At 52.8% G+C, this 25,327-nt stretch overlaps 1 protein-coding gene across 2 annotated transcripts in view; it reads right to left on the minus strand.

The window, feature by feature from the left end:
• Positions 1 to 25,327, minus strand: part of INPP5D (inositol polyphosphate-5-phosphatase D) — a 121,294-nt gene that overhangs the window by 59,839 nt on the left and 36,128 nt on the right. For both annotated transcript variants that reach the window (XM_078450771.2, XM_078450772.2), the window contains exons 3-5: positions 8,416 to 8,566; positions 5,709 to 5,886; positions 2,135 to 2,275 (exon numbers count right to left, since the gene is read on the minus strand). In XM_078450771.2, the coding sequence (XP_078306897.1) occupies positions 2,135 to 2,275; positions 5,709 to 5,886; positions 8,416 to 8,566 (470 nt within the window). The remainder of the gene's footprint in view (positions 1 to 2,134; positions 2,276 to 5,708; positions 5,887 to 8,415; positions 8,567 to 25,327) is intronic.

The following is a 25,327-nucleotide window of genomic DNA, read 5'->3' on the forward strand; positions in this document are numbered from 1 at the left end:
CTCGCAGGCTGGCCTCATTCCTGCCTCGGGACCTTTCTTCATGACATCCCTCCACGAAATTGCTGGGTGGCTAACTGCCCCATGTCACCAAGGTCCCAGCTCTATCACCACCTCAGAGAGGCCTCCTTAACCCCCAAAGGACACTGACACCCTCCCACCCAATGTCTCTGTCACTTTTACCTGTTTTATTTTGTCACAGTGCTTCTTAAAATTATCTTTGTTTACAGACTTAGTCTACGATGGTGCTCCTGAGACGTCAGCTCCAACAAGGTCTCAAAGAACAGAAGGCTTGTGCACTGTGTTTTTACTGGATCCTAGTACCCAGAAGTTCAGAGGGGGGCCCTCCACACACATTGGTTAAGTAAATGATTGACTGACAGAATGAATGAACTGAAGACCTGTTCCAGACAAAGCAGTTTGAAACCCACACATTCAGAGGTGTGGAAGGGGAAACATAACTTTGCTTCTATGTAAGATTTTCTAAAATTCCATCCCCCAGTTAACCAAGTCTTCCAATGCTTTTGCCTCTGAGGGTGAAGACAGACAGGTGTGTAGTGAGACACATCACAGTGTCTCTAATTCTAGCCGGAAGTTAAGTGTTCAGTGAAGAGAGACGGGGAAAGCAGGAAGCCCAAGGAAGCTTTCCCACCAGCACAGAGAGGCAGGCACGCCGGGGAAGTTGCTGTGTCCAGAAAGGGAGGCGACCGAGATCCAGGAAAGTGCAGGTGGCAGTGAGGTGGGGAAGGTGTAGAAGTGACTGGGGTGGGGTTGGTGGGGGGAGCCAGCGGAGAGACTTGGAGATGTACTTCCTCCCACACAAGGAAGCAGCAAAGAACAGGATCTCCTCTGGAACAGAAATAAAAGCTTGTTCCCAGTCATCATGAATCTGTGTCTCTTACAAAGAAAAAGTGCTGTGTGTGTGTGTGTGTGTGTGTGTGTGTGTGTGTGTGTGTGCGCGCGCGCACGTGTGTGTGTTTCCTAGTGAGACATGATTTATAACAACAGTATCAAGTGGAAAAATATCTCTCCAAGCAAATCTATAAAAATGGTTCTAGGTCCACTTGGCTGAAACTACATGAGTTGAAAGCCAATTCACTGAAACAAAACCCGACTGGCCGATCTGATGAGTGTGCTCCATTTGTCAAAGAAAATTATTTGTTAAATTTACCGAATGTACTGACTGTGCTTTTAAGAGCCTTTCGGAGGAAAGTTCAATTTGATTACTGATGATGAAAGATTCTTTTTGGCATATTAGCTAAGATGGATATGGCAGCAGAGAAATTGACCAGAGAGTTCTGGAGCTGCTGTAAGTTTATAATAACATACATAGGAAATGGTATAGGCCGAAAAAGCCTCACCCACATGAAATGCCATTTTTCCCACCAAAATGTTGACCCTTCACTTAAAATGGGATTGTTTTGGCTCCTTATGATTTCTTGTGAATGGTATTTTCTGGGGGTTTTTTTTCCCAAGTATTTAAAATAGCCCTCTGTCAATTCTTCAGATAGCACAGCAGCCTTAATTTTGTGCTTCTAACAATTAAAATGTACTGAAGCTTGAAGTTAATTTTAACATTAAGTTAAACCATAAAATTTTCAAAATCTAAAAAAAATCAGAATTTTTCCCAATTGGTCATTCAATGAATTCAATATTGGAGAATGAAAGCTTTGGAGACCTGGCTCCCTTAAAAAAAAAACAAACTGGCGACCCTGGGCCGTCCCCACCCATGCAGAAGATTGGCTGACTTTAATTTCTTTCCTCTCAGAGCCCTTTTGTGCTTGTCCGAGGTGCTGGCTGCAGCAAGGAGGGCCAGTGCAAAAGTCTTACTGCTGGATCCTGAGCAAGTGTGAAAGGGCTCCCACTCACCCCTTCCCACAGCAACTGGCCTCAAATTAACTTCAGTTAAAAAAAAAAAAAAAAAAGCCACAGTTTAAATACCATGAAAACAAAACCTTGAAACAACCACAAAGGTTTCTAACCTCTGCCAGCTCTGCCCTATTATTCTGAGTACAGCTGAGGTATTTGGACAGCCAGGCGGAGAGCCCGGCTCACTCTAATGAGCTGAATCTCTTCCCCCGGGACTGTCCCCACTGTCCCCGCCCCTGGGGGATGGCCACACCCACGGAGCCATTACCCATAGAGCTCCTTGCAGAGGAACATGGTCAGTTTCTTCAAATGAGGGAGGCTGTTGGAGCCTGTCTTCACAAAGTCAGAATCCAGGGCGAGCTGAGTGGTTAAATAATCTTGGATGGCTTTAAGATGCTCTTCGGGAAGCCTGAAAATAATAGAAAGAGAAACATGCTGCTTCTGTTCCTTTAGCTGCAAACACCAACCGTAAAGGAAGAAATCATTCTCTGCATCTCGGCCGAGATGCCGTCCTTCAGAACACGAGTACGCTCCTGGATGGTTCCCCTGGTCTCAGGGAAAGGGTCGAGAAGCAGGTCTGGGCAAGTTTAAGGGTCGGCAAGGGAGGATGCCTCTTCACCCTGCCATAAAGGCTTTTTCCCAAGCCCATACTTGGAAGGAAGTGATACTGGTTGGAAATAAACATTTCCATAAACATGTTTATCCTTTAAAAAGGAGACAAAACAACTGGAAAATGTACAACTGACTTGTTTCCCTACCTCCTTTACCTTTAAAGACAGCACCTGGGGGCTGAGTGATGCTTAGCGTAGAGCTGGCAAATGGTTCTAGCTCACCTCCCAACTCCAAATTCACGGTCAAAGGCCACCTGGAGCTCTGTGTTTAGGATGTTCTGAGCTGTGCTGGGCTCCAAGGGGAAGTCTCGGTGGTGAGTGATGGGCTGGGAATAGGGTGCCCAGCTCAGTGCCCTGCCCTCGCCCTCCCGGGTCTGGCTCCAAGCCCCTCAATCTCTGGGCGACGCACATGCAGGCAGGACTCGCTCACCGTGCATGACGGCCCAGCAGAGGCAGGGCCCAGGCTGTGTGGCACCAGGTCCTTCACGTGAATCTAATGGTCCCTCTGTATCCTCTCTCCCAGCACATTCCCCCTCCTGCCACCCCCCTGCCCCCGCCCTGGGTTACTTTAGAGTCTTTGTTCCTGTAATGATTAAAATCATAATCACAGCAAATATTTCCTGGGCGTAACATAGCACTCACTCTGCTAAGCACTTAATGCCCCATTTCCCTGTTAGTCTCCAAACCAATGTTAGGAGGCAGTTATTATTATTATTATTATTATTATTATTATTATTCCTATTTTACAAATGAGCAAACTGAGACTAAAGGTTGTTGATCTGCCTGTGTGAAAAAATTATTACAAGCTTTAAAAATCTTTGTTCCAGCCTTGACATATAATCAGGTTGGTGCTAGAGGTCACAGGTGTTTTCCACAGGATCTTTGAAAGACTGGAAAGCTGTTGCTCTTAAGACTGGAAAGGCCCTTGGCCATTGGCCATTCGGACTGACTGAGAGTGAGAAGTCAGCAACTATTTACACACCGGCTGTCATCCCATTGAAGGTTAATCTACACTCATTCTGGGTCTTGACATCATAAAAATCCAGTTTCTGCCCGAGTCTGTCTCGGAAAAGGACAAAGTCACTCCCACGGCAGTAAGGTACGTATTTTAACGGTTCCAAAGACTACTGACTCATAATTCTGAGACCACGAGTGCTTGTTATAGGAAGCTGTATTTGTTAGGACGTTCGCCGTAGGAAAGTGTTCACATAAAGATGCGAACTCTGTTTATCAGAGAAGCCTGATTTCACTCAGCAGTCTCATAATAACTATTAACTATGGCCTGATTAGATCTAATTAACTTGCACAAAAGACTGTGCAGGCTGTCTTATAGCGAAGAATAATCAAAAGGCAGTCCTTCATGTAAAAAGCTATTTTCCATGCAAAACAAACTGACTTTATTATTTACTTTTTTAATGATTATTTTGTTTTTGAGAGAGAGACAGGGACAAAGCGAGAGTGGGGGAGGAGCAGAGAGAGAAGGAGACACAGAATCCGAAGCAGGCTCCAGGCTCTGAGCTGTCAGCACAGAGCCCGACGCGGGGCTTGAACTCACGGACCGTGAGATCATGACCTGAGCCCAAGTCGGACACTCAACCGACTGAGCCACCCAAGCGCCCTAAAACAGACTGACTTTAAAACACAAGGCAGAATCTCAGTCTTCCACGACCCAGAAGAGCACAGAGGACAAGCCCTGTGTCACTGCTTCCATGGTCCCACCACTGTGCTCCGTTTACTCATCCCCAGCTCCCAGCAGAAGTGTGAGGAGGGCCCCACTGCCATGTGTTAGCTGAGGAGCAGAAACAGAGAGCACACAAGCCCCCAGCCGCCCCCTGCCCTCTCTCTCGAGGCTGCACACCTCGTCCAGTGTCACTGTGCCGGGCGGCCCCAGAGAGCACCTGTCCCTAGAGAGGAGGGACTGACCAGGACATGCCAGGGAGTCGGGAGCCTATTTCCCCAAGGAGCTCAGTCCATTTAGCATCTAACCCTGGAGAGAAACAGACCCTCGTGGAAACTGCACGATGGCTCTATACGGAATGGTTTACTAAGTAGTTGTTATGTGCACACGAGGAGGGAGTAGTGGTGATAACACCTCGACAGGTTGAAAACATTGGGGATTTAGCTATTTCAGGGACAACACAAGTCATTCAAGGAGTGCACACAGGATGTGACCTGGTGGGCCTACAGAAGAATCCAGGGGTATTCAAAGTGGAAACACCAGGTAGCTTAGCAACCAGGCGGCTCGTGTGTACTTTCAGGCATTTCCTCTGTATTTTGCCAAATCGGATGGTGGGAGAGCTGTCCTCACTGATCCTTCAGGCTAGAGAGATTGCATTAGCCCTGAAGCTAATTAGCCCTGCATCAGCCCCTCGATATTCTTCGAGGGGGCCTTTTTCTCACAAAGAAACAAAGAAAAAAACATATTTTTAAGGTTCTTAATGCACGGAAGTCACCGCGTACTAACTTATTAGCTCATTCAGCACCACCTGGGCAGTCCTCCTCCGTGCCAGGCAATGTGCTGGGCACTGGGGCATCTTTCCCCTCAGAGAGCTCCCTCCTGTTAAGGCCACCCGCCCTGGCCGGTCTTGTACTCAAGGGCCTGTGGTCTGTAAGACAACTCCCAGCCCTCCCACGTGATACCCCCACTTGCTACCATCCAGCAGGGGAAGTGTTGGGCCTGCTAAGAGAGACACAGGAGGACACAGCAAGGAAGCTGCAGGATCTCATCGACACGGACCCGTAGGAGCCAGTGTGGGCCTACATACGGGACAAGATCCCGGGAGCCTGGACTCAGATCAAGGAGATTCTGAAGAATTAGAATGACTGCATGTCCCACGGAGAAAGGAGAGGCGTGCGGTGTAGATCACAGCCCATACCATACACAGAGACACTGATCTGGCCGATGTACGGGTGACCAAGGTGGCCCCCTCGGAGCTGGGCCCAGAGCAGGAAAGGGCCACGTGGCAGGTCCAGCCTGCAGTGAACCCTCTGTGGCCCATCGGACTCCATGGACCCCACGGCAGTTGCGATATTTGTGAGGCAAGAGGATGCCACGTGAGGTTCACGGCGAGCCCCGGGCAGGGGATCACAGCATAGGCCCCTGACATCTGGACCAGGCCTCTGCAGCGGAGGACCGCTCATCCGTCCATAACCAGCTCCTGCCAGGCAGCCGGGCGTGGTGGGGACGGAGGCGGGCCTCTGAGACGCGAGCCACGTGGTGGAGGGACTCACCCACTAGTGTCTATGCTCTGCAGTCGCTGAAACAATAGCTCGGAAAGGCTCGACCAGCTTTTCCAATCCTCGGTGGCTCTCGGATTCTCGCTGGAAGCAGGGGCCTCCTTGGCCTCACATGGCCCGGCAGGTAAAGGGATGTTTCTCGGTGGCAGCTCAGGAGGGGACAGGACACCTTCTACTCAAGAGAAGAGCAGGAACGCCATTTGGTCTGAGCACTCGCTTCTCTCAGGGTCACCCCCCGCTACAGAGGGTCTCTGGCGTAGTGACCCCTCCCGTGTCGGGGAGGGGGTCCAGGCCGCTGCGCCCAGTTACAGACCCCATCTGTGCCTGCATGGTTCCCTCTGTCTCTGCTCCCTGACTAGATGGGGGGGGCCTACTGATGGCAGGGGCCCGGTCTTAGAAGTCTTTGGCCGTGCGGCTAGGTTGGCCCATTGAGGCGCTCAGCAAACACCCGCCAGCTGGGCACCGGGCAGGGCTGCTGGCCTTGGACAGGTGGAGCCAGCAGCCTCAGCGGGAAGGCCAGCTTTCAGGGCTGAGGCAGGGGCCCTGGATGGGGCACAGGCCAAGTTCCCCAGACAGGAGGCGCAAGGGTGGGGAGCAAGCAGGCCCGGCTCCTCTCTCTCCCACCCCGGCCTCCCTTCCTCTGCTTTCCCTCCAGCTTCTGCTGCTCCTTCTCTCCCCACCATACCCTAGGAGACAAATAAAGAAAGCGAGGGCCTCCTTCACCCAGAGAACTGAAGTATAAAACAAACAACTTGAATTTGGCCTGGGAGAAAGGACTCCTGCACATTCACCCTCAGGGGAACTGCTCTCCTGTGTACAGCACAAATGGACAAGGGATCCGAGCCCCTTGGGTCCAAGACCTCCTGTCTGGGGCCTCCTCCCACATCGAATGGCCACACCAGGGCCCCCTGCCACAGGGCTGCCCCGGGGACATTATCTTTAAAGGATGAGCTCATCACACTCTCTGTGGCCTGGGGTTCTTGCGGATACGAGTGCGTTTTGAGCCCTGGGGGACTGGCAGCACCTTGAGACCTGAGCCAAATCAGGCCCCTGGACTGGGCGGAGGGGGTGACTGCCACACTGCTTGGGTTCAAGCCCACAACTGTGCCTCCTTTGGGGAAGTGAAGCCAGCCGTCACGAGACTGGGTTTCTCTTCCCAGCTGCTAGTGAGGGTGCCGGGGTCTTTCTCCGGACGGCCATCCCCGGAAAGCCATCAAGGTGTGCGGGGAGTGAGGACACCAGCGTGTGAAGGGCATTTCTGCAGGACGGCTTCTCAGCATCAAGGCCGAGGCCTTGGGGACAGCCGGGGGACGTGTGGCCGTGGCATGGAGCAGGTGAGTGACCCTGGACTCACCCGGGAACACGTCATCCGGGGCTATTTCAGATGAGGGCACCTCTTACTCAGCGGAGGGAGGTGAGAAGGGACACGGGCTGCCTGGGCCTCGTCTCAGTCTCCACGGAGCTTCGGTCCTTTTCCAACACTCTGCCTGGCCCTCGCCTCCTCCACAGAGAACTCTGCTCCTCAGAGTTTATCCTCTGCTGAGGCGGCCTATGAACTATGCAACCACTCAGAGTGGGTCCCCAGGAAGTCAGGAGGAAGATGGGCCTGTGGCCCACAAGCCAGCCTGTGGGAGTGGGGTGAAAAGGGCGCCCAGCACATGGCGGGCAGCAGCCTGCAGGGACAGGGTGGGAGCCAGCCCAGGGACCTCAGCATCTGTGGTCTAACCTACCCCCTCTTAGGGGGGGCAAGTCCAGGGGACCTGTTTCCAGGCCCTGGGACTTAGGAGGAATCCTGACCAGTTGAGGGGCTCAGTTACTTATCTCAGGTTTTCTTTTAGGAAGTAATTTTTTTTTTTTAAACGTTTATTTATTTATTTTGAGAGAGAGAGAGAGAGAGAGTGCACGAGCAGGGGAGGGGCAGAGAGAGAGGGACTGAGAATCCCAAGCAGGCTCCACACTGTCAGTGCAGAGCCCAGTGTGGGGCTCGAACCCACAAACCGTGAGATCATGACCTGAGCTGAAATCAAGAGTCGGACGCTTAACTGACTAAGCTGAACAGGCGCCCCAGAAAGCGAACTTTTGAGGCGAAAAGGGTGCCGTCCAGGTGGGGTTCTGTGCTGCAGGGTCCTCTGCCGGGCTCCTGTTTGACTGGTCTGTGGCCCTCCACGGTTTTAAGGGGAGGCCTGACTCTCACAGACTTTTTAGGGGCTCTACTGTTTTTTCCTTTTAGAGATGATATAAAGAAACACCTCTCTCACAGGCCTTCCAGTTAGTTACAAGTATTTCCTCATCCATTCTCTTTACAGTGAAATGCAGCTAGTTATTTTGATGAGGATGATAGCTGCATATATTGAGTGCTTACTGTGTGCTACATTCATTGACTCATTTGGTGACACCCTGACAGGTACATATTATTTTTACTGTCTCTTTAAGAGAAGTCTGTGGTTCAGAGAGGTTAAGTAGTTTGCCCAAGGTCACACAGCTATGAAGCTGGGGAACAGGAAGTTTGACCCAGGTCTGTCTGACCCCAGAGCTACCTTGCTAGCTCGTCCTTAGCCACCATGTCACCCTCTCCCCTTCTGATAATCAGACTCACTTAATCTACAAGGCCTTGTAGTGAAAGAAACGTCCCAGGGCTTTCCCCCCATAGTGCTTAGAGGCTCCCTGTCCCCCTCCTGCCTTCCCTTCCACCCCTTCCTACCTGTGTCCTCCTCTGGCTCATCACCTGCGTCCTCCTCCTCCAGGGGCACTGGATACTGCAGGTGGGTGACCAGACCCATGTTTTCTTTCTTGTAAAACTCGATGAGCTGGTCCAGCTTGGTGAAGAACCTCATGGGGACACCTTCGGACGCCTGAGGACAGAACCCCAAACAGAAACACATTTGAACTGGCTGGGACATCACCTAACCACAAAGGCCACCTGTAGCAGAGACCAACAAGGCCGAGGGAGTGACCTCGATCCAGAAAAAGCCCTGGGCTCCCACGCAGTGTCTGTCCGCCACGCCCACACCCTCACATCCTGGAACCAGCAGCCCCAAGAGCCAGTCTGCAAAAGGTACAAATAGGACAGTTTTAAAGATTCTTTTTCTTTGTTTGTTTTTTTTTAACTTTTATTTTAAAAAGCATTTGGTTATACAAGTAATACATTTTCATTATGGCAAAATTAGAAAATACAGACTTTTTTTAAAAAAGAACTCACCTGTAGTCCCAAACCCCAAGAGACCTACTTTTTTTAAATTTAATTTAATTTAATTTTTTTTTTTTTTTTTTTTTTTTTTTTTTTTTTGAGAGAGAGAAAGACAGAGTGTGAGTGAGGGAGGGGCAGAGAGAGAGGGAGACACAGAATCTGAAGCAGGCTCCGGGCTCCTAGCTGTCAGCACAGAGCCCAATGTGGGGCTCAAACCCACAAACCATGAGATCATGACCTGAGCCAAAGTCGGATGCTCAACCAACTGAGATGTCCAGGCACCCGAGACCTACTTTTAATACATGGGAATAAGTTTTTCTAGACTGTGTGTATATGTGTGTTCTATTGGGGAATTATTTTTATTTCCTCTCACCACCCCCCCCCCCCCCAAGATAATTTATCTTTAAACACAAGGCAATCTATTCTGGCAAGTTTTGCTTTAATTTTAATATTTTCATTTGTTAAAATTCTGTTTTATCAAAACTCAGAAAAGTGGTGAGGCAGCACAGTATCTTTCCCTGATTTATATCTCTGTTGCTGATGACAGAAGAGCCAGCAGGTGATTCTGCAGTGCTGTTCAAATGCCCTGGGGCCAGGTCTCCTTCCTCTTGCTTTTACAGTGGCTCCAGCAAAAAATTCAAGGTGGGCCTTGGGCAGCCAGCATGGCTAATGGAGGCCCCACCCACTGAGGCCCCGCCCATACCAAGAAGCTATCAGGTGTCGGGGCTGGATGTGAGAACCACAAGGAGACTCACCTTCTCTTGAATGCAGTACCCTACCCTCCTAACCCACCGTGTCCCCAAGTCCTGTCCACCCTTCCTGTCCAGTACCTTGCCTGCCTCTCCTCGTGCTCCCTGTCTCAAGGAATGGCAGCATCATGTCCCCACTGGCATAGCCAGAAACCCAGAGGCATCTTGGACTTCTCCCTCCCTCTGGCACAGAGAGCAAAGGTGGACAGTGTGAGGCCGGGTGTTCCGGATCCAGCCAAGAAGCGGTTGAGTGGGGTTGCTGCCCTGGGTGGAGGAGGGAGATGTAGCCGGGCTCTGGGGAGGAGCAGTGAGCCTGGTGCAGCTGGACAGGGGAAAGGGACCAGGCTGTTGGTGGGCACAGGGATGATACAAAAGGACGCCCCTTTCTGGGCGGGGCTTCCCTGGAGTCAGAGCACAGCCATCGGGTCCTAACACTAAGTTCACCTGCGTTTTCATAACACCCATCTTGTCCATGGCAGTCATGTAATTTTATTTATTTATTTTCAAAATGTTTATTTATTTATATTGGCAGAGAGTGCACACAAGCAGGGGAGGGGCATAGAGAGAGGGAAAGAGAGAATCTCAAGCAGGCTTCATGCTGTCAGCGCAGTGCCTGATGTCGGGCTCGATCTCATGAACCGTGAAATCGTGACCTGAGATGAAATCAAGAATCGGGTGCTTAACCGACTGTACCACCCAGGCGCCCGCTGGCAGTCATGGAATTTTACAATAAGCTGAGAAGGTGCCATCACTGGAGTTTGAAACCAGAGGTCCAAATGCTCCCCTGGGGGCTGCCAGCAGCCTTCTTGCTGAAGGGGCTGGGACTGACCACAGGTGGGAAGGAAGGCCAACAGGACAATAGGGTGGGGGATGGAAAGCCTGCCAGGTGGGCGAACACAGGGGTCTGGCTTAGTGTGGCCGGACCGTCCTGACTTGCCCACCTCCAAGTCAGGTACCCATTACTCCAGCATGGTTGGGACTGACGTGGGAGGCTGGGGGCGGCTACTTGGACTGGAGGTCTTCACGAAGGGCTATAGGTAAGTGGGATTGGGATAGCAAACGAAGCAGCATGACCCAGACCGGGAAAGACCCAGACCTCTGGGAACAGACCAGGACTCAGACCTGTCCCTGAGGCCCTGCTCCTGGTGGTTAACCCCATGCCGTAGTGCATGCATTTGCCTTCAACAAGAATCCACCCGACTTTCGCCTCGGCTCTCCACTTGGCCTCTCTGTCTCTCCAAGTGTATTCGTTTGTGCATTTGCACCACACACGTGTAAATCTGTACGTGAGGCTATGTGTGTGTGACTGTGCTGTTTAAGCCAGTTAGTAAATTTATAGTTTAACAAAGGTTTTTTTTTAAAGATTATTTTCAATAAATTCCCTATTGTCACAAAGCCCCATGTTAAGCAGTCTCTTTCAAACATTATGGAACCAGAGATCTCTGAGCAGCAGACCTTCTCAAAAGCAACAAGAATAGGTTCAAAACCAAAAATGAGCAGAATAACAACAATAATCTGACAAGATGCAAGATCGATGAACTCGCTTCCATTAAAGCAGCCGTGGTGAGCGTCACCTTGCCAAAGAATTTGCAGCTAATGGACGACAAGCTTTTAGGCGTACGGAACAAGGATATGAAACCACCAAAGAAAGCCAAAGGGAAACGGCTCATACTCGAGTGTGGAAGGGGGTTCTCTGCCAGGAATGTGTGTCTGAGGGGGGCACGCTGGAGGTGGGACTTAAGAGACATCGATGCTAAGACCCACGTTATTACGCATAGCCCTAAAAAGGCTAACGCGTAAACTACGATCCGCCATTAAGCATGGACACGTTTTATTTCAGAAATGTTCAATGTGAGAAAATAAGCGTCTTAGAACTGATGAAATACAGTGTCTTAAGCATGCAGAGGAACAGGGCCCCCTAACATGAATCTAATCCCTACAGATCCCGTGAGGCAGGAGGCAGGCGGGAGGACCAGGCAGCCAGAAGCAGATGCAGAGTGCTGTTGGCGGGACAGACATGCCGGACCCTGCCTGTGTTTGGACGATTCACGGAGGCCAGGGAGCCAGGGCCTGGCAAACCCAGGAAGGTAGATGGTGAAGGTTGAGCCCAGGCCTCAAGGACTGTCTTCGGGACCGGTGCGCAAGCCAGTGAATGGTCACTGAAAGGCACTGCTTCCTGCGGGGAGGGGATGCCTTCCTGCACCTCCCCCACCACTCCTGAGAGGGAAGCAGCCAGGAAAGGCATGGGGCGCTCGCCAGGGGGCAGGTCTACACGCAGCAGATCCCACGCGTAGTGAAGACACGCTGTGCACGTGTGGGTCAACAGGGAGCAGCCTGTCTCAACAGGCAGCACAGACGCGGAGGAAACGTGGATGGCAGGATGCCAGTTAGGCCAAAGTCAGGGTCTCTCCGGAGGAGGAACTGTTCTCATCAGTATTTGCTCTTGGCACTGAGATTTGAAGGGGTTCGCAGAGACTCCTGGAATAACTTATGTTCAAAGCACATTCTAGAACAGCAACAGGAAGAGAAAAAGGTCAGGGTGCCCAGGATTATATAAGCTCCTGAGCTGGCCCAGGCTGAGGGTGGGGTGCAGGGGTGAGGAGTGCAGCGCAGACAGGAGGTGGGCGTCCCCACCTGGCAGGCACAGAAAGGAGCAGCCCAGCTGTGGCCTTCCTGCTCCTCAGCTGGACCTAGAAAGGCTCTCCACTCAGGTAGGGTGGCCAAGAGGGTGGGGTGGTGTGGCCAGCAAGGGGATGGGGCTGCTCAGAGGAGAGCCAGACTTGGGGGCCACCTAGCAAACACTATCAAGTCAATGACAGGGGCAGGGAGTCAGCTGTCGAGGCTTCCAGGTGAACAGGGCGCTGACCATGGGCCAGCAGGAACACTGAGGTCCCTCGGGGATAGAGGCCAGGTCACGTTCATATCCACGTTACCACGTACCCTATGGACTTGCTCTGGTGGAGTCGGGATAGGAGCCGGGTATCTGGAGCCAGGAGAGATGGTCAGAGAGGACCCGATGTGGGTCCGGGGCAGGGGGATGCAAAGAAACGGGGTGGGGCGGTGTTGGCAGTGGGGAGGTCTCCCCCCTCTCACCACCCAGGACCACAGCCCTCCCTCAAAAGTGCTGCCTTTCCAACAACTTGCACATACAAATGCTGACAAGAAGTCTGTTGTATGTATCACTCAGGTCCTGGCAGGAGCCGGATGTCACGTGACATCAGGGCCTTGGGGGAGAATTTAGTGGATGGGGGTGCAGGGATACCAATGAGAGGGGTACAGCCTTCCGGAGCCAGCAACAGGGGAGCAGCTGCCACCCTGTGGTACCACCCACGAAGTGGGGCAGGTGTAGGAACCCCAAGAGGGCTGTCCGGCAGGAGCTGCGGCCCTCTGTGGCCAGGACAGGCCGTCCTGCACCCTCACGTGGCTGTGCCTCCCCTCCACCAGCTGGAAACCAGGGCTGGGGAGGGAGCGAAGGTGGGCTCTACCGGGAGAGCCTCGGCACATGCAGGCGGTGGGGTGGGCCCCCAGGGAAGCAGTGGGAAGGCAGCGCTCGCAAGGGCAGAGGGAACCGGCCGCGCTTTCCGGGAAGGGGGGCTGCCCTCCATTCTTGACTGTTGGGGCCTCCAGACTTCGTTCCGCATTCCGCAGCCACTGCCTTCCTGAGCAGATTTATCGAGTCATTTTGAAACAGAGAAACCCTGAAGCCCCACGTTAGACTTGCACTGAGAGCGTGAGCCCCACGTGATTATAGACCCTCCCCAGGATACTGCCAATGGATGGCCGGCTTTCCGCTCTGTGGCGACTCCCCTGCCACCAGGAGTGAGTTCCTTCTCTCTTCGGCAGACACCTAGAGCACATACCAGCTCGACTTTGAAAATGCAAAGAGCGAAGCATCTCCCGCGCTAGGTCAGCCTGTCAACTTATGGCGTGTGGGCACAGAGCAGACAGGCGCCTCTCGGGATTTGTGGGATCGACAGAACGGACATGAATTTATGTTCATCACCAAAAGTCACACAGGAAAAAATATGGTAGGGGGTAGTTCAGATGGTGAAACAAAACACCGGTCTCTTCTGTCTCCGTTACAATCTCGTCTCTGGAATGTTCTAGGCACTTTCCAGCACTAGCATTTCCACAAAGCCCTCGTCCCCACACCCAGCGATGCCTGCCTCCCCACAAGTTTCTAAGTCCTAGAAGGAAAGGGACCCTGCTTGGCTCAGCCTCAAACAGTCCCTGAAGCCCCTTCAAGGGTAATGACCCGCCCCACCTCTGTTTGGGGAGATGTGCTCATGGCATAAAACAGGCCTCGCGTTTGAAAAGTTGCAGAAGGAAACAGAGATGCGGGTTGCCAGGCTGGGCCTTGCAGGGAAAGGCCTCTTCCCCCACCACCTGGCCCCTGAGCTCACCCAGGTACAGCGCTCCTGGGGAAGGTACAGCAAGGGAAGATGGCCAGCCCCAGCCCCAGGGCTCAGGAAGAGACCACCTCCAGGGTCTTTACGACAAAGGGCAGCTGTACATCCAGTCTGTTGGAGACTCAGGGCTGTGCACTCTGAGAAATGTGGTATGTCCAGAAATAACTGCGACTTTCAGACACCCTCCGGAGGAAGGGCGAGCAGGGCAGGGAGGCCAGAGCGCTGGATGGGCTAAACTTTCCCAGGGGGTAACTTTAACTTCAGCACTGTCTGGGATCTCTAAATGGGGAACCGAAAGAGCCCTAACACACAGGAGGAAGCCAGCACAGGGAGCAGAGTGGGATCCGACGGGGAGCCAGGAAGCCGCTGCTGCAAGGGGCCCCCTCCTCAAGCTTCCGCCAATTAACAAGCATATACAATCGCTTTAAATTAACAAGCATATGCAGTCACCGTGCAGAGGACGAGAAAGTACTATGGAGCGGGGGAAGAAGCCCCAGGCCGTGTTCGTTATCCCACTACAGCAAAGCATTTCATTTAAGTTCAGGGAGAAAGTCACTAGAGGTTCTTGAGCAGGCGACCATACCGTTTGGCTGCTGGGAAGAAGGGGCCGGGAGGCTGTGGGGAGGCCGGTGTCACTGTTGTCCCCATTTTCCCTTGGAGGCTGGAGAGGCGTTGGAGGCCTCAGAGGGGCAGTGGGGGCAGGGCTGGATTCAGCCCAGGCCTCGTGGCCCCCCAGACCCGGGGCTCCCACACATCCCCTGAGGCACCGTGCCAATGGAGCAGAGGGAGGGGTAACGTCCAGGCCCAGCCTCCGTTTCTGGGGCATCACCTCCTGACCTCTGAGGTCCAGCAGTGTTTCGTCTACTCAGAGAGGAGCTCAGCAGGGGCTTGACACCGCTGTCCCCTCTGCTGCCAGCTGCAGCTGGGACCCACCTCCCTTTGGCCACCGCCTCTGCCTCCCCTCTGTTTTCTCTCCTTGGCTTCCTTCTGCCCTCGGGGTTGTTCTCAATCCTTTACAACCTTCTCTCTCTCAAAACCTCTTCCTAAGAATTGCAGACCCCAACTTAGGTGAAGAAGGAGGAAGCAGAGAGATCTTTGGGGCTTTGCAGAGTTTGGATTTTGTTCTAAAATTGATTTGGAGCCACTAAAGACATTTAAAAGTGTGTGTGTGTGTACTTGATCAGATTCACATTTTTGAAAATGTCAGTTTGGCTAGTTAGTGTAGGGCAGGATAGAGTCTGCAGGGCGGGGAGCCTAGCAGCCCCACTCTGGTGCTTAAACGGGGGAGGTGTGGTGGAGGGCCAGGGGCCAGGATGGAGCCAGAGCTGTGCCCGGAGCAGCCAGGGAGGGGTCGGTGAGGGACAAGGGGCCAGGAAGGACGCTCCAGATCTCTAGTTTTAGTAACTTGGTTGATGTCAGTGTCCCTTAATGAGGAAAAAGGAGGGGATAGTCCTGTTTGGGAAGAGCTTTGGAGGCCAACTTCAGATCTAGAAATCCCTCTTCAACTATATGGCCTAGGAGGGACCCCAGGATGTGTCTCCTTAAAAACCAGTCAGCCCTGCCCTTCCCTCCCTCCCCTTTTATTCTTCTCTTTAATTTTTTTTTTTAATGCTTATTTATTTTTGAGAGAGAGAGAGAGAGAGAGAGAGAGAGAGAGACAGAGCATGAGCAGAGAATGGGCAGAGAGAGAGGGAGACACAGAACCCGAAGCAGGCTCCAGGCTCTGAGCTGTCAGCACAGAGCCCGACGTGGGGCTTGAACCCACAAACCGCGAGATCATGACCTGAGCTGAAGTCAGAGGCTTAACTCACTGAGCCACCCAGGTGCCCCTTTTCTTCTCTTTAAGACATAATCATCAGGGGGGCCTGGGTGGCTCAGTCGGTTGAGCGTCCAACTTCGGCTCAGGTCATGATCTCGCGGTCTGTGAGTTCGAGCCCTGCGTCGGGCTCTGTGCTGACAGCTCAGAGCCTGGAGTCTGCTTCCGGTTCTGTGTCTCCCTCTCTCTCTGCCCCTCCCCGTTCATGCTCTGTCTCTCTCTGTCTCAAAAATAAATAAACGTTAAAACAAAAACAAAAAAATAAAATAAAATAAAATAAAATAAAATAAAATAAAATAAAATAAAAAGACATAATCATCAGAGGGCACCTGAGCGGCTCAGTTGGTTAAGTGTCTGACTCTTGATTTCTGCTCAGGTCATGATCTCACAGTTCGTGAGTTTGAGCCCCGCATCGGGCTCCGTGCTGACAGTGTAGAGCCTGTTTGGGGATTCTCTCTCTCTCTCTCTCTCTCTCTCTCTCTCTCTCTCTTCCCCCCCCACCCCCCCGTTCCTCCTCTACTTGTGTTATCTCTCTCACTCAAAATAAATGAAGAAACTTAAAAAAAAAATATTTATGGGTTTGCTTCCTTTCCCTGCTCTCCCTTTCAAGGGGCCAGGGCCAGCAGGGCTTTGGGGCCTGGGGCCAAGGAGGTGATCAGCAGGCAGAAGACACAGGTGGGACAAGGAAGTGGCCGGGACCTTAGAAGGAAGTCTGACGGGGGCCCAGGGGCACAGAGCTACGCACGGGGAAACGGACAAAGGGCGAGAAATACAGAGACAGGGGAGCGGGGCTTCTCACTGTCAAAGGAGTCAGGCTAGAATGCACTCTGTAGTGTCGTATTGGACAGGGACGTATCAGGGTGAACTCCGGGCGTATCAGGGTGAACTCAGGTAAACACTGATGCCCGTGTGAGTGTGCATGTGTACCCACACGCGTCCCAGCTCTGTCTGCTGACGCAGCCTGGAGGCAACGACAGATGCCACAGTTGCAGTCAGTAAACCCAGAGCTCAGGTCTCGGTCGCGAAACACCACTCAGCGCTAAAAAGAGCCGGGCTCCCAGGAGAGAAGGCCGATTCCAGGGCCCGGCAGGAAGGATTTGCGATAGACCTGGGGCATCCGTTGTCCCAGAAAATAAGGAAATGCTCAGAAAACAAAGAGGATTATCTGAGCTCCGTTTGAGCAGCAAAATGAACACTAAGAATAATTATAATTCATGGAATAAACACGCAATTGGTGAGTCTATTCTGATGGAAACAAACGAGACGGAAACGCTCTTCCTCACAGGAGAATGCCAGTTAATAACTGCTGAAGGAATGATGGAAATCGTCACTGTTTGCCAACCACCACAGTAACAGGAGATTCAGGCAAGCACGCACAGACGCTAAAGACGAGCCGGGAGCGTCTGGAGATGAATGGGGTGTACAAGTGGCCCAAAATGTACCCTCATAACATAGTGAGTAATTTTAAAGGCAAAGATAGTAACTTTGTGTGGCGCCTGGGTGGCTCAGTCCATAACACTACCTACGCTTCACCTCCGCTCAGGTCGTGATCCCACGGTTCCTGGGATCGAGCCCCGTGTCGGGCTCTGTGCTGATGGTGTGGAGCCTGCTTGGGACTCTCTCTCTCTCTCTCTCTCTCTCTCTCTCTCTCCCTCTGTCTCTGCCCCTCCTCGGCGTTCTCTGTCTCTCTCTCAGTCTCTCAAAATAAAGAAATAAACTTAAAAAAATAAATAAATAAAGGGAAGGATGGTAACTTTACAACTTATCTTAAGATTAATTTATCTTACTCTGCACCTCGGTCACATGTAAACGCTTTTTTGAGCTATACGCAGTAATTAAATAGTTTTTAAAATCTGTTTTTGTAAACTAGCCCATTTAACACACACACGTGCACACAAGCAGACACACACAGAGGAGAGGGGTTTACAAGGCATCTTGTCTAAGAGTGCCAGATTTTGAAAAAGTTGTATAAAAACGTTTCTGGAGGCTTGTGTACAAAAACTACATCTTGGAAACATCTTTGACGCTCAGAACTGTAATAATACTAACATACCAAGAATAGAAAGACAACCACAGGGGGTCACCCGGCACGAGCGGACAGAGGCAGGGGCAGGGACCCTGGTGACCTCGGGGTACCCAAAGGGCAGCACAAACTTCTCCAAGGGTCTCCCCTGCCACAGCCCCTCACAAGCGGGAGCGCATGAAGGAGAAAGGGACAATGCTCGGTGCCGGGGGAGGGCACACTGAGGGGTCTTCGAGGGTCTCAGAACTATTTGTGGGACCTTTCAGAGGCGCCACTTTCTGGCAGTCAGGCTGCAAGAAGCTGGAGCCGCCAAGTTTTATTTGTTTAATTTTTGTTAACGTTTACTTATTTTTGAGAGAGAGAGAGACAGAGCACAAGCAGGGGAAGAGCAGAGAGAGAGACACACACTCAGAATCTGAAACAGGCTCCAGGCTCTGAGCTGTCAGCACAGAGCCCGAGGTGGGGCTTGAACCCACAGACCCGAACCCAGGGAACCGTGAGATCACGACCGGAGCCAAAGTCCTCTGCTTAACTGACTGAGCCACCCGGGCCCTGGCGCCCCTGGAGCTGCCATGTTTTGTAAACAGCCTGGTGTTGTGAGTTCAAGGGGCTTGGAGGGTGGAGCTGTGGGAGCGCTTGGAGGGGAGGGAGGGAGCAGGTGGGGAACAAGGACTCTCCAGGTGCAGGGGAGAGGCTCTACGCCACCTTTCCTCGTTTAGGAGCCGTGAACAGTCCAGGCGTTGGCCCCGGGAGACAGAAGGTAAGTTCGTGGTAGCAAGAACACCGTTGCCTGCTGTCGTCCTACGCCAGGGGCAGGGGCGGGGTCCCTCTGAGGGGTCTCCTGGAACCTCTCTGGGGTGACGACCCCACCCTCCCCAAAGGGAAGAAACCGAAACCGGGCCAGCTATGTTAGGTATGTTGTCTAATTTACAGTATACCTAATATCACAGGTGGGTGCCGTTGCCCCATTTGACAGCTGAGAAAACAGACTCAGAGTGGGTAAGCGACTTGTATGGGTGACGCTGTTGGAAGAACGGCACCCAAGGGAAAGTTTCAAGACAAGAGAGAGGAGGGGGGGTGTCACGGACTTTCTAGCTAGACAGGAAGGAGGAGAGCAGACACAGGGAGCTGCCAACTCGGGGTGGGACCAGGTGGCTGGAGATCCTCTGGCACACTTCAGCCCCCAGCGGCGCAATGGGCGGGCTGGGTGGTATGAAATCCCGCGGGTGGGAAAAGCTCATATCCTGGGTGGCAGCGGGCCTGCCCTCCGAGCTGTGGTGGGCGGCGATGGGGGTGGGGAGGCTGGCATCTGTAACCCACGGGCACGGTTCTGTCTCCGATGGACCTGCCCCGTGGCAGCCCCCCCCCCCCCCCCCCCCGATCACATGTCTGAAGGCGCCGAAAGCATGAAAGCCAACACGAGGCTGGTTTGGTCTCACATGTGGCAGCTCTGTGAGGAGGCAAGAAGCTCAAAGGAAGAAAAGGGCGGACGGCCAAGCCTGCCCCAGCCCCACCCACCAGCTGCAGCCAGCAGGGCGCACGGCTCCCAGCTCACGCCGTGCTCACCCCCAGCTCCCAGGCGGGCACCAGGCTGCCCACCGGGTCCGGTGAGCCCAGAACTGCATGGGGTGGGGGGCTCTGTCTCACTCCCGGCCATCAAGCTGGGGTCTCCCATCTACCTTGTTCTAACCTGTCCCCACTTCCTGAAGCTGGGTTCTTTGGCTCTCCTCTTGCCTTGTCTTGGGCAGACTTCCCAGAACGACTTGGCATGAGTTCTGCTCCCTGCCAGTCTGCACTTACTTCTAAATCCACATCCCTCCCCGGTGCTCCGAGCCAACATCTCCATTTCTCAACCCATGCCCCTTCCTCAGGCTGGGAACCCTCCGCCTCTCGGTTCCCGGCTCCCGCTTCTGTAGCAGCCAGCCCCCTCCCAGACTGCCCCGCGCCCTCACCGACACAGCCAACGGCCCTGCCCACTGCACTCTCCCGCCGGGGAAGCCCCGGGTGTCGGGTCAACAGCCCTCGCCCACCAGGCCTTCAGCAGCTCGTTCAGCTTTATCGCTCGTGAGCTGGCATCCCCACTGGGATTTGAGATCACGAGGTCTCAAATCTCTGCCTCGCGCTCTCTGATATCTGTGCAGGGGGAGTAAGCCCCACGCTCTCCTCGCAGACTTGAACAGCTTATAAAGTGCTTTGAACCTCTCACATCAAAGGAGCTGCAGCTTGAATGGTAACGCGGTGCCTCTGGCTGGTTCTGAAATGACAGTTCTGAGATGCGTCGTCTGAGGTCTCCGTAGGTGCCACTACAGTCGGGGCCAGGGGTCAGGCAATGACAACGCTCTGCCTGCCAGCATGTGGTCTGGGTGTTTCGATGGGGGAATCCCCATCTGGGGACTTCAGGCCCACAGTGCAGACCCTGGGAAAGGCTGGGTCCTTTGTCAATAGTCACAGTTGACAGCTAGAAACTATGCATCATACCCAACATCCCAGTTAGGCTGCCAGGCCCTGTGGGAAAGGTTTCATGCTTTCTCTAGGATCTCACATAAACCGAAGCCCAGACTTCACTCTACTTGGGAAGGAGGGCTGAGGCTGAGTGGCCCTTCCCTGCTACAGAATTTCACAGCCACACCCCTCATCATGGCATCTTGCAACACCTTGCACTACAGTGTGAAGAATTTACTTCTTTGCCCACCGATGTTGGATTTGGCCACATGACCTGCTTTGACCAATGCACTGTAGGCAAAAGTGCCAGTTCCAAGCTCAGGGCTTAATGGGCAATGTGGGGTTCTGCTTGCCCGCCCTGGACCCCTGCAATCTGCCATGAGATGACATGCCCTAGGGAGCCTCGGGCCCTTCAGCGTGGGCTAAGGATACAGGCATGAGGAACAGACCCGGAGCTGATCAGAAACGAGGAGTCCAGCCCAGCGTAGCTGAGTCCGGGAGATCCCAGCTTAGATCAGCCAACCAGCTGACCTGCAGGCCCAGGACCGGAAAAGAAATGTTTCTTGTTGTGAACTGCTGAGATTTTTTCTGAGTTTGTTACGCAGCAAACACTGACAGATACAAGCTTGAAGGGAAGAATGAACTTTTCCTGAGAGTCTTCCTTTTATTGAAACTTCAGGGCAGAATTATCTCCACTTACCCAGGAGGAAGCTGAACGTCCAAGAGATTCGGTCAATTGCCCACTGTGACACAACTTATTTTATCACCAGGACCTGCCACAGGGACGACTCCTTCAGTTCATGCCCTCATTCCCACAATGTCTGCTCTCCAGCCTCCAAGCTTGTCCTCTGCGCAGGCCTTCAGGCCCCTCTGGGCTCCACCATCTTTCCAACAAGCCTGCAGCCCTCTGTGGCCACGAGAGCTCCTAGCGCCATGGGACCACCCCACCCCCGCCCCACACGTCTGCAGGCCCTGCCCATCCAAGCTGCTGTCCAGGATCAGCAACCCAACCACCTTCTGTACCTGAGCACGACTGGAGCAAACCAGAGCCAGGAAGCTCGTGGAGCCAGCAGGCAGCACTCACACACATTTGTTAACCTCTTGCCGTGGGCCCCACCCAGGACTTGGCCGCAGGCTTTCACCAGGGACCAACACAGACCCAGTGCTGGTCTTGTCCACAGTCTGGCAAAGAAGTGAGATATGGTACAATAAACAAGTAAATAATTCCAAGGTGCAGAGGCTGTGAGAAGACCGTGGTGCCCTGGGAGGATCGTACAAAGAGACTTTGTCTGGCGGGTCAGGAATTATTTCTCAAAGAAACAACACTTGGGCTGGCGTGCAAAGGGTGGATGGCAGTTGATGAGGCGAAGAGAGGGGGACATCATGGCAGGCAGAGGGAGCGGCTCGCGCAAAGTATTTGCGTGAATACAAATTATGGTTTCTGATCACAGCTAGGTCCTTAAACGGAACGCTATTGGTGTCCTGCCCCGTTCTCCCAGGATCCCTTCACCACTCTGCTCCCGTCCCCACTCTCGTGGGGGCTCTGTGCTTTGCTGCTGAAGGCCTGACTCTGCAACCTCAGACGATTCCGTTTGGGGGCTGGAGCCACCTCACTCACATGGAGATTCGGGAGAGACTGGGGAGCTCTGTGTTCCCTGTGCCCACCCAAGGTGGCTGACATGTGCTTGGGGTGGGTGTCAAAAGCCCAGCTCCTCGCCTCCGTGTGGGACAACACCCAAGATGTAACTCACACTCCAGAGTTCTTAGCGGATCAGGCTGGGTCTCAGGCTTTACCCGCACCACTTGGCTTCACCCCTTCTCTCTCCTGCATCTCCCACTGCCTTCCAGGCTTCTCCTGGGAGCTCTTCTCTAGTGCATCACTGGTCCTCAAGCTCAGGGTGTACTTCTGGGAGAATGTGACCTGTAAGGCTCAACTCCCCAACCGGGTCCTTGTCCATCTTGAGCTCTCCCTCGACAGCCGATCCAAGGATTCTCCCTCACGCCCTGCACCCAGGCCCCCGGCCAACAGCAAAGAATTTGGAACCCTGCCCCCTCCCCCACCACTTAATGGAGGAACTGATCAGACCTGAAGCCCTTAGCTTCCTCTCCCCCCCCCCCCCAAACATGGCTGCCCATGAGGACCACCACCATCCCTCCCTGCTCCCTCCATCCTCCCCTCCCTGGGGCTCAGCACACTCTCGTGTACACCCTGCCTCGCCTTCTGCGCAGACTAGTCCAAAACCCTCTTGGTAGCTGGGCCTCTGGTCCCGTGAGTCCCCGAGTCAGTTAGACTCAATGCCCTGATGAGACTGAGCATACTCAGTAACTCAGCATTTGGGTGACAAAACGCATCACATATTTACTTCAGGGCTGAGAATGAAGGAAGGAAGGATGACTGTGTTTCAAGTACCCAAACAACTTTCCTTAAGTTTCTGTTGGTCTTCCCACTTTGCAGAGGAAGAAACTGAGGCTCAGAAGGGCCAAGTGACTTGGCTCGTAAGAGGCAGCACCAGGACTTGAACCAGGTCTCAGGTCCCTTACTCCAGGCTCTGTGCTCTTGCGCTCCGAAAGGGGGCTACCCTCCAGTTTCTCTGCCTGTGTGTTCTGGTACCTTTGGTAGGAGGCAAGTCTGGTTGTTTTTTGTTTTTAAAGATTCTTTATTTATTTTGAGAGAGAGAGAGAGAAAGAGAGAGCAGCACAAGCATGCATGTTGGGGGGGGGGGGCAGAGAGAGAGGTTGAGAGAGAATCCCAAGAGAGGTTGGGGCTCAATCTCACAAACCGCGAGATCATGACCTTAGTTGAGATCATGAGTCAGCCCTCAACCAACTGAACCACCCAGGCGCCCCGAGGCAAGTCTGTTTTGAACTCCATCCAAAAGGCCTTATTTACTAACGGATAATATATATTTAACAGCCCCCTCTCCCTCTACCCCTCCCTCCACGTCTGTGTTATGTAAAGGATCCAGGTAGCCCGCCAGTTCTGCAGAACCATCAGACGCAACTGTAAGCATGTGTATAGTCTATGACACAGCGTTTTCACCCCTGGGCATATGCCCCGAGCGTCACCGTGGGCCACCTATTTGGATGGCCATCACAACTTCGGCGGCGGCAGAGATCTGGGTGCCCAGCATTGGGAGAGTAGACGAGGTAAAGTGCAGTCCCAGTGCATGTGAGGAGTCACACAGCAGCCAGAGGCAACATGGAAGGGTCTTAAGAAGATCCTTTGGTGAAGAAAGTAGAAAATAGACTGAGCGCTATGATATCGTCTCAGCAAATTAAAATTGTACACGAACGACAATATACGTTTCACAGGAGCATAGTCAAACAAAAAGACAACCCACTCAAGTGGATGCCTATTAAAGGAAGGGTATGCAGGTGCATATGGGGACAGAAGGGACCCAAGCCGTTGGTAAGACATTACTTTATAGTGAGAATGCACTGCGGTTTTGATCGTGACGCCTGATAGCGAAAGATGGGTTCTTTGCTGTGTTGTGGCCTTTCTGATTTGACCTGAATTAATTACCTAAACCTTCTGTGTCTGTTTTTCTCTTGGTCAAGTGGAGAGGGAAAGGGGCAAGGGGAAGTAACTGTTAGTCACAAAGCAATATGGCCTGTAGGTAAAAACACAAAATCTGAAGCCTGATGTGAGCGAACCAGGCAGGGTGGGAGGCGCTAGGGAGAGGTGGGGACTGTGGCACAATGGAAAAATGTCCCTTTGAAGGGACCAGCTTCGTGTAGCTCCAATTACATCCCTGTGGGGTGACATGGGCCTAAAGTTGCCAGAACTTCAGAGTATTCAAGGGAAGTGGGGCGCCTGGGTGGCTCAGTCAGTTAAGTGTGCTACTCTTGATCTCAGATCAGGTTGTGATCGAGCCCCTCCCTGGGCTCTGCGCTAACAGCATGAAACCCGCTTGGGATTCTCTCTCTGCCCTTCCCCTGCTCACAGTTTGTGTGTGTGGGTCTCTCTCTCTCAAAAAAAAAAGAAAAACAAATATCTTCCCCAAATACGATAAAAAGGAATGGGTGAAACTGAGTTAAAATAACGTATAAATAAGGGTTTGGGGATTAAAAGGACTTTAAGTAAAGCAGAAGTGATTATTAATCTGGCTGACCCCTAACAAGCCACGGGAGTCTCTAATAAAGACGTCTACTGTCCCAGAGGCACGCAGACTCGGCCAGGGCAGGAGCAGGTATACATTTATAATCTCGTGCCAGCTTGTGCCAACTCATACTGGCCCAAAGCCCAATTTTTCCAGAACCCCAAGAGCTGGGTATTACATGTGGCCACTATGGTGAGGTCACGGTGAGCGTATTTACACCACAGGAATTGGCCAGCACTGCAAAACGGCATCTTGTCTTCTTCCCTGGAGAACCTGTCGTCTTTGCCACTGCATGGGCCCCGGCGACATTTACAGCTTTGGCAAAATCATCCCTTCAATTCCTAGAGGCCTCACGGACACACCTGCCTTTTGCGCCGCACGGCCCCAACCTCTGGAAGCAACACTGGATCAGGAAACAATATCATTGACACAAGATGGCTGGTGATTCACTGCGGGGGGATGTAGAGGTGGGGGGTGACCTTTCAGTGAGGAAGAGCACTTTTTCCCTTAAAGACGATAGAGATCCAGATCAAATCAGGAAGCTTCCCACCTGCCTGCTGGGGAGGTGAGACTGTCTACAAAGGACAGTAGCAAAATGTTCTGGTCGGCCAGATGCAGGGATGAATGAACCCTCCAGAGCCCCCTTTCTGGGGGGTAAGAGGCTCAGGTTAGGTAAACAGCAGTGAATGGGCAGCCTAGGGTAAACATATGCTCTGCAGAGGAACCAAAAGTCACCGTGTGCAGGCTCCCGCTGGCTCTGAGGGACCGATATAAGCACCTGTACGTCACGGGTCCGAAGCCCCAGACGGAAACGGGGAACACAGCCATACCTGCTTCTGCAGAATCCAAGCCTCCCCCAGGGGAGGAAGTGCAATCGGGGTGGGAAG

This window comes from Panthera onca, chromosome C1 (genome assembly GCF_046562875.1).
Source record: "Panthera onca isolate mPanOnc1 chromosome C1, mPanOnc1 haplotype 2, whole genome shotgun sequence".
NCBI lineage: Eukaryota > Metazoa > Chordata > Mammalia > Carnivora > Felidae > Panthera > Panthera onca.